The 20154-nt window shown below is 39.2% G+C and overlaps 1 protein-coding gene across 1 annotated transcript in view; it reads right to left on the reverse strand.

Annotated features, from left to right (window-relative positions):
* The window catches only part of LOC122815137 (zinc finger protein 506-like), a 171809-nt gene that overhangs the window by 13499 nt on the left and 138156 nt on the right, over window positions 1-20154 (reverse strand). The window contains exon 3 of the mRNA XM_044087390.1: window positions 17235-17339. Coding sequence (XP_043943325.1) covers window positions 17235-17339 — 105 coding nt within the window. The remainder of the gene's footprint in view (window positions 1-17234; window positions 17340-20154) is intronic.

Consider the following 20154-nt stretch of genomic DNA (forward strand, 5'->3'; position numbering starts at 1 on the left):
GATAAAACTGAGTCATAAGGGAAAAGTGTTAAAAACTGGAGACAGATGAATGTTTGTGGAAAATGATTATTCACTATACACCAGGCAGAAGAGAAACAAATTTACCACAGCAATCACAGAATGTCAAAAGGCAGGTGTGAGATTCAAACTGCTGTATCCAGCTGTCTTCAGAATACTGTTTCCTGGAAAATCAAAGACATTTTTGAATGAAGAGCGGGCTAAGGGGCAAATAAAATGTTTATCCAACAAAATGTGAACCAGCAAACAGAAAGGGACTCTGCTTCTCATTCTTCTGACACTAAAGCTCATAGAGAGACGTTGCCAATTAAACATTTTTCAATGTTCCAAAGGAAATGCTTGAAAGACAGAAAAACACACAAGACTTGACTAGAAGGATCAGGAGTAGCCTGGACTTGAACCAGAGTCTGGTATTTGGGGATGAAGATGAACAGGAAGACCACCAGCAACACTGAAATTAGTGAATAAATTGAAGACTATAAAGCATCAATCACATTGTTGAAATATGGTTTTGCAAGAAAAAGTGGCCGAGAATTACTGAACTTTTTGTTGACTTTGTTAAATTTGTGAGTCGACTGTAAAGCATATATCCCAATTTATGTCATTAATCTTACGAAGGACATTAAAAGCAAAAAAGGAATTGTAATAAAACAATTTTTATTCTTATTAGTATTTGTATAAAACACTTCATAATATAAAGCACATGTTATATATAGTACTTCAGTTTTGGATGGGGGAAGTCAGGGGTATTTTAAATTTGAGGGTGTTTTTTCAGTGACTGCTGTATGTGTTACAGATATTAAAGTAAACAAGTACTTTTTAGTTGTAAAAATATATGTTTTGCAGTATAACAAGATTTGAAAGGCTTGACAAAAGCAAGTCTTATATGCTGTGAAGGGCTGGCTAAGGTGGGTGTACAAGTGTATATATTAGGAAGACTACAAGACAACTTCTTAATTATATTATGAAGATCTCAAAATGCAACTTGGCTTAAATTTTTTATATCTACAAGTAGGCTAATTAGCTATAAACATTTTAGCCAAGTGGGCAAGAAATAAATAGCTTGTTTCTTGTACATTGCAAAGTATTAGGGGACAAAATATTTCTGGGATCTGTTGGCTCTTTTCTGAATTGACAAATTCTGACAAAATTCTTGACATACTTTTACACTGAGATAAGATGTTTGCAGGTGCAAGCAATTAATTCTCAAGAACTCCCTGATCAACCTTTGCAGTAAGAAGATGAGATCCAGGACATCCACAAAGCATTCTATAGCTATGTCAAGAATCTAGATGGCAACATGCAGATCTGCTCTGAGTTACAGCACAAATGCATGAAAATTACAGGACCAACTGATATTGCCAACATCCTGGCAGATAGGTTCAGTGCTAACTTTACCCCCCTTTCACCCCCTAAAAGGCCCATATCTATACAGGAAGAATGCAGAGTCCCTGTAATCACAACTACACAGGTAAAAGCTGTACTCTCTAAAGCCAAAAACACAGCATCCATGGGACCGGACAACATCCCAGGCTGCGTTTTACATGAACTTCAGAACGAACTGGCTCCCCACTTAAGCACCATGTTCAATAATAGCCTCAGCAACAGTTATCCCATTCCACAAAGGGCGAGCCACCACTGATCCCGGGAACTATCGACCTATTAGCCTGACGAGCCTGGTCTGCAAGGCCATGGAATGTATCATCATGGAACTCATAAACAAACACATTGGTAACATCCAAACTCTGGATCCCACCCAGTTCAGGTTTGTGAAAGGCAAATCATGCCTCCTGAACCTGATTGACTTCTTTGAGGCAGTCACTAAAGCCGTGGATGAGGGTAAGGTGGTTCACACAGCCTATCTTGACCTTGCCAAGGCTTTTGACACCATCCCCCATTCTGGAATTATAGCTAAACTCACTAAACTAGGTATAAATCCCTACATCACAAGATGGGTTGCCAACTGGCTCACTGACAGAACCCACACTGTAAAAGTTGCAGACTTCAAATCTGACCTCAAAGCAGTGACAAGTGGAGTACCATAGGGTTCCGTCCTGGGACATCTCCTGTTTGGTATCTACTTCTCTGAAGTACAGGCTAACACAGAAGGCCTCTGGCTAACAAAGTTTGCAGATGACTGCAAACTAGGAGCCATAGTCAAGTCCCCAAATGATGTGGACATCCTACAGAAGGGCCTTACTGAGACAGATGCCTGGTGTCAGAGCCATGGCCTCAAGCTCAATGCCAAAAAGTGCAGTGTCATCCCCTTTAGTAAAAACTCTGTACCCATGAACTACCACATAGGCAGCAATCTATTTAACACTGAATGCGTGATAAGAGACCTTGGGACCCAGGTCGACAGTAGTCTCTCCTTTGATAGTCACATCACCACAGTAGTCAGGAAGTCCTTCTACGTGGCACACCTCATCATAAAAGGGTTCTCATCCAGGAAAAAAAGAGGTCATTGTTCCCCTCTACTTGTCACTCATTAGACCCATTATAGAGTACAACTCCCCTTTTGGAATGTGCCTCACAAGGCATCTGCAGCAGCTGGAAAGGCCACAGAAGTGCCTCACAAAGAGGATTACTGGCCTCAAACAAATGCCCTACACTGACCGCCTCAAAAAACACCAGCTTTACTCCGTAGCATATCACCTACTCTGAGGTGATCTCTGCCTAACATATAAAGCTATGTCAAACCCAGAGCTGTTGGACATGCTACATCTAAAGAAATCCCAATCCCTCCAAGCTACACACTCTAGGGACCTAAATCTTGTCACCACAATAAACAGGACATGCTGGAGGGATAGATTCCTGTCCCAGAGACTTCCTATACTCTGGAACAAGCTATCCATCTATGTCAAGCAAAGTTCTTCATTAGCACTCTTCAAGAAAAATCTTGATGAGTGGATGGGAAATAGGAAATACACCCCGGGGATCACTTCTGTGTCTCTGCTGGACAGTGGCACAGGAAAATAACTTTCTTGGGTGGCATAAGCTATGGAACCTTGCTGGCTAGGCTTACATAGGCCCTTGGGCTGATAGCCTAGTACCTACCTATGAACCTATGAACCTATGAAATGCAAACTTTAAAATGTACAATGGCAAGTGGTTCAGGGAAAAATAATGTTTTAAATTATTAGAAGTGAATAAGAGATTGCATCTTCCCTAGCAGCCTTAATACTTTAATGCATTTAATAAAATAGTACATAATTTAGTTTTATTTAAGGATTATTTATTTATTTATTAAGTTATTTATTGATATTTGTTGACTGGGAACGTCTGACTGGGTCAAGAACCCATTTTCAAAGGAGACCTTTGGAGAAAAGCTCCAGCAAATACAGACATTTATACAGTTTAAACAGTGTAGATAAAATTACATTTTTTCTGTTTTTTAGCAATTTGGAACATGTCTAAAATTCAACATTGAAGCTATACAATGGTAGAAAAACAAGCAATAGTCATACATAAATACAGTATACAACACTTGTTATTTGTATATTAACGTTGAAGATCAAGGTGAAATCTTTAAGCATGAGGAGGTCTAGGCAGTATTATATGAAGAATGCACTTTAGAATTAGGAAAAAAGTTAATACTATGGTTTAAACAGCAAGGTGTGGGAGTATAGTATTGAATGAGATTTGTTTAAGGAGGAGTAAAATATAGTTAGTATATAACTTTTTTTGAAAGTGGCTTTGGAAAAAAAGTAGAGAGAGGGATAAAAGAGAAAAGAAAGGAGAAGAGCAGAAACTAGGATAGCCCGCACACTTCGTACGGTTAAAGGTTAATGTGTTCTGAAAACATGCAAACTATTATTTCACATCTGGGAGGGCAATACAGATAATAAAAGTACAGACACCAATTCATATAAGCAGGAGCACAGGCTGTAACGTGCTTTAACATGGCTAATATTAATCTTAGGTTAGGCAATGCTCTGGGTGCAGCTGTAGATTTCATTCCTGTCTCGAACTTAAACTTCATTTTTTAAAGATGTACACAGTTTTGTGGGTTTGTTCTCGGTTAATCTGTATTTAGTTTTTTTCAAGGTTTTCATTAAAACAAAAGTCTTCAAAAATGTGACACAGGTTCAAATGGAGATGACAAGAAACAACTGTTTAAAAGATCAGCCTGGCAAACAATGTGTGCATGTAACACAACTGGAAATACACATTCAAAAAAACTGTCATGTGTAATAAGTGGGAACAATAACTTCTTATCATAATGACTAACCTATCCATAATATCTAAGAATGTAAATGGCCTTACAGGTATAGATAAAAAGGAAAGAGCCTTGAATTATAATAAGAAATGCATGGTGCAGATAGCAGTTCTGCAGGAGACACATTTGAAAAGAAAAGGGCATGAGAATTTGATCAAGGAAAGGGTTTCAGGATGGATATTCAACAGAATATCAAAGACAAAGGAAAAGAGGAGCAACTGCACTAACTGCGAGAGGAGGTTCAATAGTGACATAAGAGGGGAAAAAGATAATTGTAGATTTGTGGTAGTAATACGTTACTGGCAATGGAGAAGAAGTATGCTGCACGTAGTTATATTCCACCAAAAAACTGCTATAATGGAGATTAAGAAAATTTTAGGAGAAATAATCACCCTTCAGTGGGGAATATTACTTATAGGTATGGACTGGAACTTGATTTGCAAAAGGGAAGATGTATATAGAGGACCTAAAAGTGAAATATAACAAAACAGGGTAGATTTCTGAAGAAATTTATGAACATATTTGGTATGGAAGACATGACTTCCGTAGCAAGAACTAAGAGAATTTACATATTATTCCCCAGGGTACAATACCTGAGCTTGACTGGACAGAAATTATATTTCACAGGAACATGCGGATTTAATTGAATGCTTCGACACACATCCAATAACTATTTCAGATCATGAGTCATACCTCTCAACTGCACAGATTTTCCCAGAATGTACCAACTTTTGCCTTATATTTCTGATTCACTTTTTATAAAATTGTGTTTTTCTGACAAATTAGTGGCAAAACATTGAAGACTGAAGTTAGAGAATAATGACAGACGTTTGCGTTTCAGACTTCATGTATTGTGTTTAATGAGTGTTTTTAATAACTGTGATTTTTGAACAACTCTGTGACTTTAAATTTTACATGAACTTGTATATATGAAAAATGGGAGGGTATATGGGTTCGATAGGTTAGTTGGCTGACATGTGATTAAATTGATGCTCTTATTTAAAATGGATGTGTACTAATTGATTTTATAATGCACTGAGAAAGGGTGTTTACCCGAAAGCTGTGCAGAATAAACATGTTTTTGTTCCTGACGTGGTTTTTCTTGCTGAAGAATCAGACTATATCATGGGGCAAGTGTCACGTCTTCCTCTTCAGGGACAGTCATCCCCCTTCTCTAAAGAGGGAGGAGGAATATTCAAACATCTGGTTTGGCCAGGTGCCTTATAAAAAGGAGATAAAAGTCCTTAACTAGCTTAATCCAATCCTGAGGGGACCATATGGGTAAGAATCTTGCCCTACTGGGAGTTCAACTAGTTGCAGACATCTTAGATCTTGATCCTTACTTTAGAAGGTGTGGCTGTCACTGAAACCAAAGAACTAGGGTGGACATCCTGCACTTCAACATTCTGGTTACAGATATCCTCCTAAGCACAAAACCTGGGAATACCACATTCTTCTGGAGTAACAATGAAGCAGGACTTGTCTGAGATGCCTGGTATCTGGTTTCTAGCCCAATGATGGTGGAAGACTCTTCATCCCAGGAACATCTGCTACAAGTAGAAGGTACGGTGGCCTACAGAGGTTAAGTGCAAAGGACTCCACGAATACAGATGCCAGACTAGAGAGCAGCAAAAAAACACCTCATTCAGAACGGCTTCACTGGATCTATGGAGACTTCTGGGAGCCAAGACGACATCCCCATCTTTCTCCTTTCCCTCTGCCAGGGCTTTCTTCTACTTCTGTCCTCTTTTTGTGGAGGACATCTGATGCACCTGAATTAAATGAGTGGAAGATATGGTGGTCTACTGGGAAAGGTTTAGTCTTTTCTTATCCAGACAAGCCTGGAAAATTCAATTCCTTTGCTTTACAGCATTTTTCATAAAACTAGCGTAGACATCACAGGCGATAATGTTGACAGAAAAATCCAAACAATATCTCTTGGTGTGGAAGTCTCTGTAAGGAATCTGTTTTGCAAGAGTATTTATTAACTTTAGTTGGGATGGGCATAACCTGGATTATCTAAAATCCAGCCCACTGCTACAGTGCAACTGGACAGTACCAACAGCAAATTAGAAATATACTATAGAAAAATAAGGGATCCCCTTAGGGTATTTAACTGCCAGACTAGCATCAATGCTCAAACCAATCAGATACTGGATGGCAGAATGGATGCCACCCTTACAAGGGATGTACTGATGTCCTTGTGTCAAGAATGAAAGTGACCTGCACAAAGAACATCTATCTAAACAGTGAATAAGCTCACATAAAGAACAGCAATAGGGAGATTACTAGTACTGTCATCTCACAATTTTGGAATATAGCAATATTCCACTGCACAGACTTAGTCTTTCATTAGCTCAGCTGTAAACTCATTAACACCTGCTGATAGTCAGATAATAAAGTCACATTCCTGACTAATAGCAGCCTGGACAGCAACTGCCATGTGTTCAGAGTTAAAGAAAATCTAAATGCAAAGATGTCTCTTAAACTTGAAGAAGCAAAGCAGCATTCTTGTTTCATTTGTTCGTTTTTTTTCTCATATTTAAACAGCTTAGTCTCAGCACCGAATATCAAACATTCAGTACCATTACTGAGTTATACTGCTTAGTCTCAGCAGTGAATATCACACATTCAGTACCGTGATTAAGTTACACTGCTTAGTCTCAGTAGTGAATATCATACATTCAGTACCATGATTAACTTACACTGCTTAGTCTCAGTACTGAATATCACACATTCAGTACCATGACTGAGTTATACTGCTTAGTCTCAGCACTGAATATCATTCAGTACCATGATTACGTTATACTGCTTAGTCTTAGCAGTGAATATCACACATTCAGTACCATAACTAAGTAATACTGCTTAGTCTCAGCAGTGAATATCACACATTCAGTACCATAACTAACTTACACTGCTTAGTCTCAGCACTGAATATCACACATTCAGTACCATGATTAAGTTACACTGCTTAGTCTCAGCAGTGAATATCACACATTCAGTACCATGATTAAGTTATACTGCTTAGTGTCAGCACTGAATTTCATTCAGTACCATGATTATGTTATACTGCTTACTCTCAGCAGTGAATATCACACATTCAGTACCATGATTAAGTTACACTGCTTAGTCTCAGCACTGAATATCACACATTCAGTATCATAACCGAGTTATACTGCTTAGTCTCAGCAGTGAATATCACACATTCAGTACCATGATTAAGTTACACTGCTTAGTCTGAGCAGTGAATATCACACATTCAGTACCATGATTAACTTACACTGCTTAGTCTCAGTACTGAATATTACACATTCAGTACCATGACTGAGTTATTGCTTAGTCTCAGCACTGAATATCATTCAGTACCATGATTAACTTACACTGTTTAGTCTCAGCACTGAATATTACATATTCAGTACCATGATTAAGTTACATTGCTTAGTCTCAGCACTGAATATCACACATTCAGTACCATGATTTAGTTATACTGCTTAGTCTCAGCACTGAATATCATTCAGTACCATGATTAAGTTATACTGCTTAGTCTCAGCAGTGAATATCACACATTCAGTACCATGATTAAGTTATACTGCTTAGTCTCAGCAGTGAATACCACACATTCAGTACCATGATTGTTACACTGCTTAGTCTCAGCAGTGAATATCACACATTCAGTACCATGATTAAGTTACACTGCTTAGTCTCAGCAGTGAATATCACACATTTAGTAGCATGTCTGAGTTATACTGCTTAGTCTCTGAAGTGAATATTACACATTCAGTACCATGATTAAGTTATACTGCTTAGTCTCAGCAATGAATATCACACATTCAGTACTGTGATTAAGTTATACTGCTTAGTCTCAGCAGTGAATATCACACATTCGGTACCATGAGTGAGTTATACTGCTTAGTCTCAGCAGTGAATATCACACATTCAGTACCATGATTAAGTTACACTGCTTAGTCTCCGTACTGAGTTCAAAACTTATCTAAAGTCCTACCTACTCAGCAACCAGCTTTGTAAATGTGACAGGGTGGTGATTAGCTGTGAACGATCATATAAATTTACTGATGGGTTAGGTGAATCAGAGGATGAGAGAAAGAGAGAGTCAATATTAAAATTGCCTACTATGAATTCTTCTTGGGAGATGTTGGATGAGACCTAGCAGAAGTTTTCTGCAAAAGAGAGGTCATTACATAAAGACCTGTGATGGAAAATGATTTGTTTTGATGGAGTTTGTGGGTAAATATGAGAATTTCTGTCTTTCCAAATGGTGGAGGATTTAGTGGTGAAGGAGTAAGTTGCAGAAAATTTTTGCATAGTATTGCAACATCACCAACCCTTTTAGTTTGCCTGTCTGCTCTGAGTATATTACAGTTGTAGAATTTCATTATCTTTTGTTTGCTTTTTCAGCCAGGTGTCAGTTACTACTGTTACATTTGGAACATGTAGGTTAATCCAGGCATGGAACTGTGGTATTTTGTTGTAATACTTCTAATGTTTATGCATGTAATGTTACAGGAAGAACAGAGTGTTGTGTTGTATTAGAGGGTGGTTTGTGGAGACTGTAGAGTTAAAGGTTTGTGGGGATGTAACTGGTCCAAGGTTTGGATGGATGTTATGACTGGGTTTTAGTTTGGGAGAGATATGCTGGTTGCAGCATAAACATTTAATTTTAATTTTTAATTTTAGCTTATGTATTATGGGGTTATGTAAGTTTAGGTTGTGTTTGACACAGTCTGCAGTATTAGGAGAGTATAAGGTGGACATTATCTTGGGTGAATTAAGGGTTGATTGTGCTTAAGGTGGGCATTGACTTGGGTGGATTAAGGGCTGAGTTTGCGGCAGCGTGTTGGATGGCACAGCTAGGATGATGGTGAATGTTTATGTGGAATTGTGAAGGTAATGGTGTTAAGTGGGTGAGTAGCAGGAGAAATGAGTGTGTCAGCATGGAGACTGGTATCATGGAAAATACTTGAAGGATGACATTTGACAAGCTTAGGCATAGAGGAAGGGGTGGAGAATGAGGAGCGATGTGTTGCATTGGGAAACAATATGGCGCTGATGTGTTGGCAAGTAAGAGGGGAGGGAGCATGTTAAGTCATACAGGACAAAAGGAAGAACTGGATACTGGAGGGAGTACAAAATGAAATAGGTGAGGAACTGCACATAGTTAAATTGTGCAGGCATTATAGGCTGGGATTGGTTGAACATTGAGGTGGGTTGAGATGGGGAGGTTTAAATATAGAGTAGGTGGGGGTGATAATAGGGGGTAGAAGAATGGAGTGAGCCCAAGTAGATTAAGGTCAAACGGAGCGGGTTCCACTTACTCAGAATGTTATGGGACAGAAAACAATCAATCAGTGAAGTGGGCCAAAAGAAGGTAAGAGTGTGTAACTGTTACTGTTTCCACTATATAAGCAATAAATTAAATAAATATATAAGCAAGAAATTAATGAGAAAGTTTATATTCTTGCTATCTAGGGCAGTCATATCAAGAACAATTTAGTACATAAAAATAAGAAGAGAAAAATGAGAGAAATAAAATTAGAGGTGGTTTGACATAATCTATTGCTTATTTGGAAGCTGTTGAACAAAGAAAAAAGTGAAATTAGATTCATAAAAAACTACAAGCCAATTACCTGCTGTTGAAAGAAATAGGGGAGGGGAATAAGTTTACCTAATGTGAGCCTATGAAATACTGTTATTAAAAGTAAACTAAGCATTGATAGATGAGAGTTTGCATAAAATATCCAAATATGCAAGAGCTGTATACATAGCTGGCGTTAGGCACCCGCCAAACCCGTGGCCACGGGGGGCCCCTAGTTATCTCCCTGCACACAAGGGCCCCCACTAATAACGTGCAGCCAACTTGCACACAAGCGGCCACGGGTTTCTCATTCATCTTTGCCCGGTTCTGGTTCTCGCAGGCTCGTAATTACGACAGCATTGCAGAATTTGCGAGACCATTAAAACTGCCTTCCTGTAAGATGTGATGTCAGCTGAAAGCTGCACTCCATCAGGTCCGCTTCAGTAAAGCAAGGACCTGACTGGTTGCAGCAACCAAAGAAGTAAGTTGTAGGTTTTTTTTTTCTCTTCAAGGAAGTGGTTTTTGCAATGCACTTCCTGTGTCAGTTGCCTTTAAAATGGCACATGTGAAGCAAGCATTCTTTTCTCTTGTTTTTCAAGAGAAAAGTTTGCTATTCTACTTGGATTTTCGGGAGATCTTTTACTGGATTACTGGTAGCATGAGGAGGACAAGGACTTTAGAACATTCGGACAAGCCAAAGAGCTGCATTTTCAACTGCTCTTGTAAGGGCAATTTTTAAAAGCTCTGAAAAATTGTCCTTTTAAGGACAAATTTAAAAATGCTGAAATGTCTGTGTGGTAGCAATCAGGGGGTCAATCTTTAATTTAGTTTGAGCAGAGGATTAGTTGCAGCCTTCCACTACAGAAAAAGGTAAGTTGCTGATTTTTTTTTAAACTTTTTTCTTTGGGAGGGGGCACAGGGAGATGAGGATTGTAATATTTGTCCCCAGAATTCTTGGGGGATTGGGGAGTGGGGGTGGAGAGGGGGGTTGGTTTAAATAGTTTTATTTTAGCTTTGTCCAGAATTCTTGTGCTAAGAGATAAGAGGGGGGGGTCTTGTCTATGATAATTAATGTCCAGATTGTAGTTTTTTACTCAGTTCTGCATAAGAATAGTCATATTTTTTATTTATTTACTTTTGCTTTGTCCATATTTATGCTGATAGGTTGGTAGTGGGTGATAGTGACTAAGAAAATGTAGATGATGATTTAATGTAGACTAACGCAAACCCTGTTATTCTAGTATTTCTTCTTTAAGTTTGTAACGTCAGTATTTACAACTATCTCTTGTGCTATGCATTCGGTCTATGATTTTCTGCTTTGTTCAGAATTGCTGTGCTGAGAGGTTGGGAGGGGAGTATGGGCTGTGAAAATGTTGTAGAATGTCCTCATGAGTGCTTGGGATTTTCTGCTCTCTCTCTCATGAAAAATTTGAGTCCATGCAATGAAAGACCTGTTCTAGCATCTTTATAAGTTTATTAGATAAGTGTTTAAATGCCTGATGCTATGCCTTTGCCCTGCCTTTTTTTTGCTTTGTTTAGAATTGTGTTGAAAGAATGTTACAGAATGCACAAATATAATTTTAATGCAAACCCTGTTCTACAAAATGTTCTGCATTTATAATAGCTATGTTTTAAACTATCCCTGATGTTCTGCCTTTGTTCTGCAATTATTTTTGGCTTTATCTAGAATTGTTGTGCTCAGAGGTTAGGAGGATGGTAGGGGATGTGAAAATGTCACATGGTGTTTTAATGTTTGGTATGTTTGGTCGGTTTCGCATAATAAAAAAACATGTTGGTTCAAACAATGCATGCCACTGCAAAATCTGTTTATACTAGCATCTTTATTGGTTCATAAGCCAAGTGTTTTAAATCCCTAATGTTACGCCTTTGTCTTGTTCTTTTTTGTTTTTATTTCTTTTTGTTTCATCCAGAATTACTGTGCTAAGAGGTTGGTGGTGGGGATATGGGCACTGTGAAAGCTGTGGGACTGTTGCATGATATTTGTGGTCTGTCCCTCAAAACAATTTGGTTTTCTAGCAAAACTTTGAGATTGAAGCAAAATAATACACCAAATTATGGGAAAACCCATTCAGTCATTTTTATAAGCATTTTTAAAGGTTTTTCCCTGATGTTTAGCTTTTGTCTTATGCTTCCGAGCTTTGTCTAGAGTTCTTGTGCTGAAGGGTTGCGGGTAGGGGCTGTAAGACTGTAGAGAGTACAGGAATTATTGTAATGCACACTGATAGAAAACTTGTTATATTATCTTTATAAGTTTAAAACAATGTTTAAAACAAAATGCTTAACACTACTGCTAACATTATATTTCTGCTCTGCAATTAATTTTGGCTTTATCTGGAATTATTATGTTGAACCATTGGGAGGTATGGGGCTGGGAGAATTCTGCAGAATGTACTGATGTTTTAATTTATACTAATGCATACTCTGTAATTCTAGTACCGTTGTAAGTTTATAATAGCAATGTTTAAAGTGATCTCTGATGTTATGCCTTTGTTCTGTGATTATTTTTGGCTTTGTCTAGAAATGAGCTGAAACATTAGGTGGGGGTAGGGCCTGTGAGAATGATGTCCAATGCTGAGATGTTTACCTAGTATTTTTGGTCTGTTACCCTCAAAAAGATGTGGGTTCATGCAACGCATGCTACTGCAAAATCAGTTCTAACATCTTTATTAGCTGAAAAGCCCGGTTGTTTAAAGCCCTAATCTTATGTCTGTGTCTATATTACATGACTGAACAGTGAAATGTTCGAACATGTAATAATCAACCCCTAAATGTTGAAAAGCCATAATGTTGAACGGCAAAAAAACATAAAAACACCCAAACAAACCATAAAAATGCTCTAAGAAGGGGGGCAAGCCCCCCCTGCACCCCTCACATGGGGGGCTGAGCACACTCCATCTACTTAAATATACCAACTCCGAGATCACATTACAGTGCAGACAATGGAAAACTTCCATGTCCACACTGTATGGAGATCTCCATTGAGCCATTCGACATTCTGACAGTTCGACATTTTGGGGTCGATTATTACATGTTTGAACATTTCACTGTTCGATCACGTAATATAGACCCTTATGTCTTACATGCTGAGAGGTTGGTGGTTGGGGGTATGAGCTTTGAAACAGTTTCAGACCATGCTTGATATTGTAATCTGCCCCTCAGGGCAATTTGGTTTTCTAGAAAACTTTGAGGACTGAAGTAAAGGGAAGGGGGCATGGCCACACCTTACATCCTCCTAGGTAGGGCCCCCAGAATGACACTTGCTGGGGGCCCCCAAAATGCTAACACCGGCCCTGGCTGTATATTAAAAGTTGTCTATAGGAATATATTAGGCTATTTAAAATTAGGTAATGCAGTTTTAATGTATGACAAGTTATACTATAGTATCTAATATACAGAGCTACTGCCTACATCCCTGATGTAGCGTGCATATCTTACACAAATACTACAGCAAAGACTTGACTCCTTGAAGTGAAGAAATGTGAATATAGCTATTTACGGTGGTTACATATCCACAGCAGGGTAGTACACAGGCTGTCTTTGACTTTGTCTTTGGCAGGCTACTCCTCAGGTCCATATGCTTGCTATTGTCTGTAGCATTCAAAACTAGGTGGCAAGCATAGTTGAATGGATGACTGGGTCTGGGTGACTAAAGTGTACTAGACAAAGTCTAGAAATATAAGAATAAAATGGTCATGAGGAAAAAAAAACATTTAACAGAGAGGGCAAAGAGATAAAATATTGGCAAATACATTATGACATAGAATTGATGTAATTTTGCTGCCAGCCATTACTACAGAGCCACCAAAACAGGTCTGGCTAAATAATATGACACCGCAGGTCAGAGTAGGATGGACAGGGCTAAGTTACAGAATAGGATGGACAAAGCTGAGTGGTCTAGTGGTCTAATGCACTATGTTGTAGTTGACAGAGTCCTGGGTTCAAGACTTGCCAGAGGTGAATATTTTATGAGATGAAATAGCTCAGTTGGGAGAGCATTAGACTGAATATCTAAAGGTCCTTGGTTCACTGCCGGGTTTCGGCATGGAAACCTTTCAGGGAAAACAGGTGCTGAGTTTGAGGGAACATGGGCTCAATTCTTGGCTAGGCTTATAAGGACCTCCGGGCCAATAGCCTAGTATCATCCTATGAACCTATAAAGGCTAAGTTTCAAGCATGTAGTAGTAGGGTACTGTTAGCAGCTTGGTCATTGTTTTATTACAGTGACATCTATGGAAAGATTTAAAGAGAAGCTGAAAGTTAACAGAACAGAATATATAATTTATAGGGGCCTGGGTTTATAATGAAATTTTTGACAATCAACACTTGCACAGAATTACTGAGCTGAGGTATATATCTTTTAGAAATGACTCATATAGGAGATGTACTCGGAGGGGTGGTCTCCCAGGTTTACAGAGTAATGGGGAGAATTAATAGTAAAATTAAACAGAAAACTGGGAGATAAATTTGGATATGAACTTCTCAGAAAAGCAGTAGCAAGAGGTATACAATGGGATGAAGGTAACTCATATTAAAAAGTTCAGAAGCTTTGTGTGGATGCCTCTCCAAAAATAATTTTGTACACCAAGTGAAATGTATCTCAAAGTTCTTGGTAACTTTTGGAGATGACATAAGAACAAGCCATGCATATTTATGGGAATGTTCTAAGTTGGAAGAATATATAAAAAAAAAGAGAGAGAGAGAGAGAGAGGGAGAGAGAGAAAAATGATCCTACAAATGTGGCCAGATAAATGGGAATTTTTGCACTGACCATTCCATAAAATAGTCATGAAGGGTGTTGGGCGGCCACGGTGGTGCAGCAGTTAGCATTGCACTGTCCCTTCATAATGCACTGTCTGACTCATCATGACAGGTGTATACTTACCTCTAATGATGTCACTATCCCTTCATAATGCACTGTCTGACTCATCATGACAGGTGTATACTTACCTCTAATGATGTCACTATCCCTTCATAATGCACTGTCTGACTCATCATGACAGGTGTATACTTACCTCTAATGATGTCACTATCCCTTCATAATGCACTGTCTGACTCATCATGACAGGTGTATACTTACCTCTAATGATGTCACTGTCCCTTCATAATGCACTGTCTGACTCATCATGACAGGTTTATACTTACCTCTAATGATGTCACTGTCCCTTCATAATGCACTGTCTGACTCATCATGACAGGTTTATACTTACCTCTAATGATGTCACTGTCCCTTCATAATGCACTGTCTGACTCATCATGACAGGTGTATACTTACCTCTAATGATGTCACTATCCCTTCATAATGCACTGTCTGACTCATCATGACAGGTTTATACTTACCTCTAATGATGTCACTGTCCCTTCATAATGCACTGTCTGACTCATCATGACAGGTTTATACTTACCTCTAATGATGTCACTATCCCTTCATAATGCACTGTCTGACTCATCATGACAGGTGTATACTTACCTCTAATGATGTCACTATCCCTTCATAATGCACTGTCTGACTCATCATGACAGGTGTATACTTACCTCTAATGATGTCACTATCCCTTCATAATGCACTGTCTGACTCATCATGACAGGTTTATACTTACCTCTAATGATGTCACTGTCCCTTCATAATGCACTGTCTGACTCATCATGACAGGTTTATACTTACCTCTAATGATGTCACTGTCCCTTCATAATGCACTGTCTGACTCATCATGACAGGTGTATACTTACCTCTAATGATGTCACTATCCCTTCATAATGCACTGTCTGACTCATCATGACAGGTTTATACTTACCTCTAATGATGTCACTGTCCCTTCATAATGCACTGTCTGACTCATCATGACAGGTTTATACTTACCTCTAATGATGTCACTATCCCTTCATAATGCACTGTCTGACTCATCATGACAGGTGTATACTTACCTCTAATGATGTCACTGTCCCTTCATAATGCACTGTCTGACTCATCATGACAGGTGTATACTTACCTCTAATGATGTCACTGTCCCTTCATAATGCACTGTCTGACTCATCATGACAGGTTTATACTTACCTCTAATGATGTCACTGTCCCTTCATAATGCACTGTCTGACTCATCATGACAGGTGTATACTTACCTCTAATGATGTCACTATCCCTTCATAATGCACTGTCTGACTCATCATGACAGGTTTATACTTACCTCTAATGATGTCACTGTCCCTTCATAATGCACTGTCTGACTCATCATGACAGGTTTATAGTCACCTCTAATGATTCTTCCTCCCTGTCTTCCCTACAACCCACACTCTAATGATGTGTGTTTTCCTTGTAGTCCACTTTTAAACAGCAAAATCATAACCTTTACTGCATTAAACTCAAGCTGACATCTCTGCAAGCACTGTACCTGTCACTAGAAGCTTCTAAAACTACTACTCTCATCTAAAATATCATAACGAGCTGGTTTCAATCAGGGAACAAACAAACCTTTCTCATCTACAACTATGACGTGACCTAACACAATCATGTTACAAAGGACTGGTCCCAACACTAAACCCTACTCCTTCCTACTACTTACCTGCTATCTCACCTGCAGCCCCAGAACTGCCATCTCTGCTTGCAGTCTGTTTCAAATATATTCAATAATTTTTGTCTCCAAACTCATATTCTTTATTTTCCTCCACCCATTAATCTAGTATGAGGCACAGTATCAGAAGCTTTGCTAAAGTTAACATAACCTGCATACAAAAGGATTCTCATTGTCTACCTTACAGATGGTCCAGTAAAGTACTGGAAAAAGTCTAAATCTCAGGACTTCTGGTGTGCGAAATCATGTACCTGGTATGTTGTAAACAGACAAGTTATATGAATTCACACAGAGGTCCTGGGCATTAGCCCCTAGAATTAACATCCGGGGAGTCTATCTGGCTGTCCCACAGAATACTTCCTGTAACCTTCTCTGGGACACGGATGAGATAAACAGGCTTGTAATTAGTGCCTGAAAAAATACATTGTTTTATAATTTTGCAACTTCATTTGTTTTAACTTTTAAATTCTGATATGTACATCCTGTCTTCATTAAACCACAGTATCTTTCCAAAGCTCTTTCACTTATTCTCAGACATAAACAAGAAAACCAAAACAATTTAAAATCCACCTGTAAAGAAAGGCTTACATTGGTTATCTCTGATCGATGAATCAGGTATTACATTCTAATCCCTACAGCTGCAGTGTGCATGCAAACATAATTTTCCAGTTCTTACTGAACAGATCCTTTAGTTGCATGTATGCTGATTATTAAGCTAAAAGGACTGCACTGAAGACGTTATTTAGCATTAATCCAAGTAATGCCCTGTCTGCTAAATGAACCCACAATGATGACAGAGGACTACCCATCTGCTTACTTCTAGTGGGTTCAGCCCAAATATGAGGTTGGGGCTCTGCTCCTTGTACAAGTTTCTCGTGTTTTTCAATGAGCAGCAACAGTTGTTCCTTTGGGATGTTGTATCCTACACAAGAAAACAATAAAAACATTATATTTAAAATATTGTCCCAGAACGTGTAATGCTTTACTGCATCATTTTCCATTAAAACATGAAAAACAATGATTGAAAAATACTTTAAACACAGCACAAGTTCATAAAATGTTTATAAAATCAAATTGCAAGTCTCTGAAAAAGGAAAAAAAAATTGCTGTCCAGGACCAAGAAGGAGCAGCTGTCTAATTGGAAGCAATCTCTCCTTAGCCTGAACAAGCAAATAAGAGCACTAGTGAAATCCTCCAAAGCAAACTTGGAGTCCAAACTGGCCACATCTACTAAAGGCAATCATAAGACTTTCTTCACATGTCCGCAACCTCAAGGGAAGCACCCAGATCTGCTTAGAACTGATGGTCAAGGAAACCACATACACAAACGCCGTAGATATAGCCAACCTGTTGACAGACAGATTCAGTGAAAACTTCACTCCTTTGTCCGCCCTATCAGTAAAATGGGACATTCCCAGTACCTGCCCCCCTTCCCTTATCTCTAGGAAGCAAGTCATCACTGCCCTTTCAAAGGCATAAAAATACAGCCTGGGACCAGATAACATCCCAGGCTGCATCCTACATGAACTCAGGCAGGAACTTGCAGCATTATTAGGCATCCTATTCAACCAAAGCCTGAGTACTCACTTCGTCCAAGCCAAGTGGAGGACAGCTACTGTCATCCCTTTGCACAAAGGTGGAGTGTCCACCAATCCAGGAAATTATAGACCCATCACCCTAACTAGCCTGATCTGCAAGGCCATGGATAGGATTATCATGGACCTCATTAACAAGAACATTGGCAATCTCCAGACACTTGATCCCACACAGTTTGGTTTTCTCAATGGGAGGACATGCCTGTTAAATCTAGTTGACTTCTTTGAGGAAGTCAACAAGGCCATAGACGAGGGGAAGACAGTGCATACCACCTACCTTGACCTGGCCAAGGCCTTCAATACTATTCCCCACTCAGGTATAACAGATAAACTCTCTCAACTAGGCATCAGTCCATATGTTACCAGATGGGTAGCAAACTGGCTCACTGATAGAACCCACCTAGTCAAAATAGGAAAAGTCACCTCAAGTAGTTGAAACATAACAAGCGGTGTACCCCAGGGATCAGTCTTGGTGCCTCTGCTGTTTGGGATATACTTCTCAGAGGTGCAGGCCAAATCTAGTGGCTTATGGCTGGCCAAGTCTGTAGATGACTACAAGCTAGGTGCTGTCATCAATTACCCTAGTGATGTGGACATCCTCCAAGAAGGTCTCACCCAAACAATTTACTGGTGCCAGAAACATGGTCTGAAATTGAATGCCAAAAAATGCATCATCATCCCTTTTGGACAGAGTGACGTCCCCACAAATTATCACATTGATAATAAGGCACTAAGCATGCAATCAGTAGTGAGGGACTTGGGAACCCAGGTTAATAGCAAACTGATTTTTGACCACCATATTGCATCCATTGTGCGGAAAGCTTTCTTTCACGGCCCACTGCATTAGTTAGGGTATCTCATCCAGGTACAAAGTGGTCATAACTTCCTTGTATTTTTCCCTTATAAAACCGATTATTGAATACAATGCCCCTTTTGGCATGTACCTGAGAAAGGTAATGAAGCAGCTGGAGAGACCACAGAGATTCCTCACTCAGAGAAGCCAGGGCCTCAAACATCTACCCTACACAGACAGGCTAAAAGCTCTGTCCCTCTACTCAGTCTCCTACAGACTCCTCAGAGGTGACCTCTGTCTGGCATACAAAGCAATCTCAGACCCCGCCCTGATGCGACTGCTGCATATCCACAAGTCAAGCTCCACTCGAGTAACCAGCACGTGAGACCTCAACCTGGTCTGCGACATCAGTAGGACTTGTTGGTGGGACAGATTTGTGCCCCAAAGACTCCCCCTTTTGTGGAATAGACTCCCTCTTTTGTGGAATAGACTCCCTCTCCAAGTAAAGCAGAGTACCTCATTAACCCTTTTTAAGTGCAACCTGGATTACTGGATGGGGAACAGAAAATACACCCCTGGGATTCCACCTATGTCCCTGCTGGACAGTGGCATAAGGTGCTGACTTGTTGGAACATGGGCTAAATTCTTGGCTAGGCTTGTAAGAGCCTCAGGCCCAATAGCCTAGTAACTTCCTATGATCCTGTGAAGCAGAGACTCATATACAAAGATCCACATTATTACAACAGGTGCAACGTCATATAATCACGTTATTGGCAGGGCTCACAGTCCTATGGGAAAATTGTGGCCCGTAAGAAATGGACATGGCAAAAGCTAAGGGAAGCAAATTAGTTGGGTTTACAGGTTAAATGATGGCTCTGTGGTGTTAACGCTGTGCTAAAACTATGAACCCCTCAGTAGCTTCTCAGTAACTTATTTTAAATCTTTATTATGTTTAATTATTTTACATAACATCTTAATCAAAGTTTAAAAATTCTCTAAGATTGTAGTTTAAAAGTTGCAATTTAAAAGAACGGTTGTTACACATAAGTGCCTATAACACATTTTTGGTGTTTCACCCATTTGCTGATAGATCCATATAGCAAGATGGCATTCTTCTGAACAAGAATCGTCATTCAAGTGACTTGACAATCAATGTTTTGTCTGGCAGTTGGCAAAGACAATTAAGGCTATGAGCTGTTAATTAACCATTTCCTGTATTCCAGGGTTTGTTTCTGTCTCCATCTGACTCCTGTGTGACTTTCATTATGTCCCTTAACCAGAAATTACTAATAGATTACCTCTGAAAAGGAGCATGTATCCACTGGATTAACTTGACTAACAAATACATA

Source organism: Protopterus annectens, chromosome 11.part0 (assembly GCF_019279795.1).
Source record: "Protopterus annectens isolate FY-2018-M chromosome 11.part0, PAN1.0, whole genome shotgun sequence".
Classification (NCBI taxonomy): Eukaryota; Metazoa; Chordata; order Ceratodontiformes; family Protopteridae; genus Protopterus; species Protopterus annectens.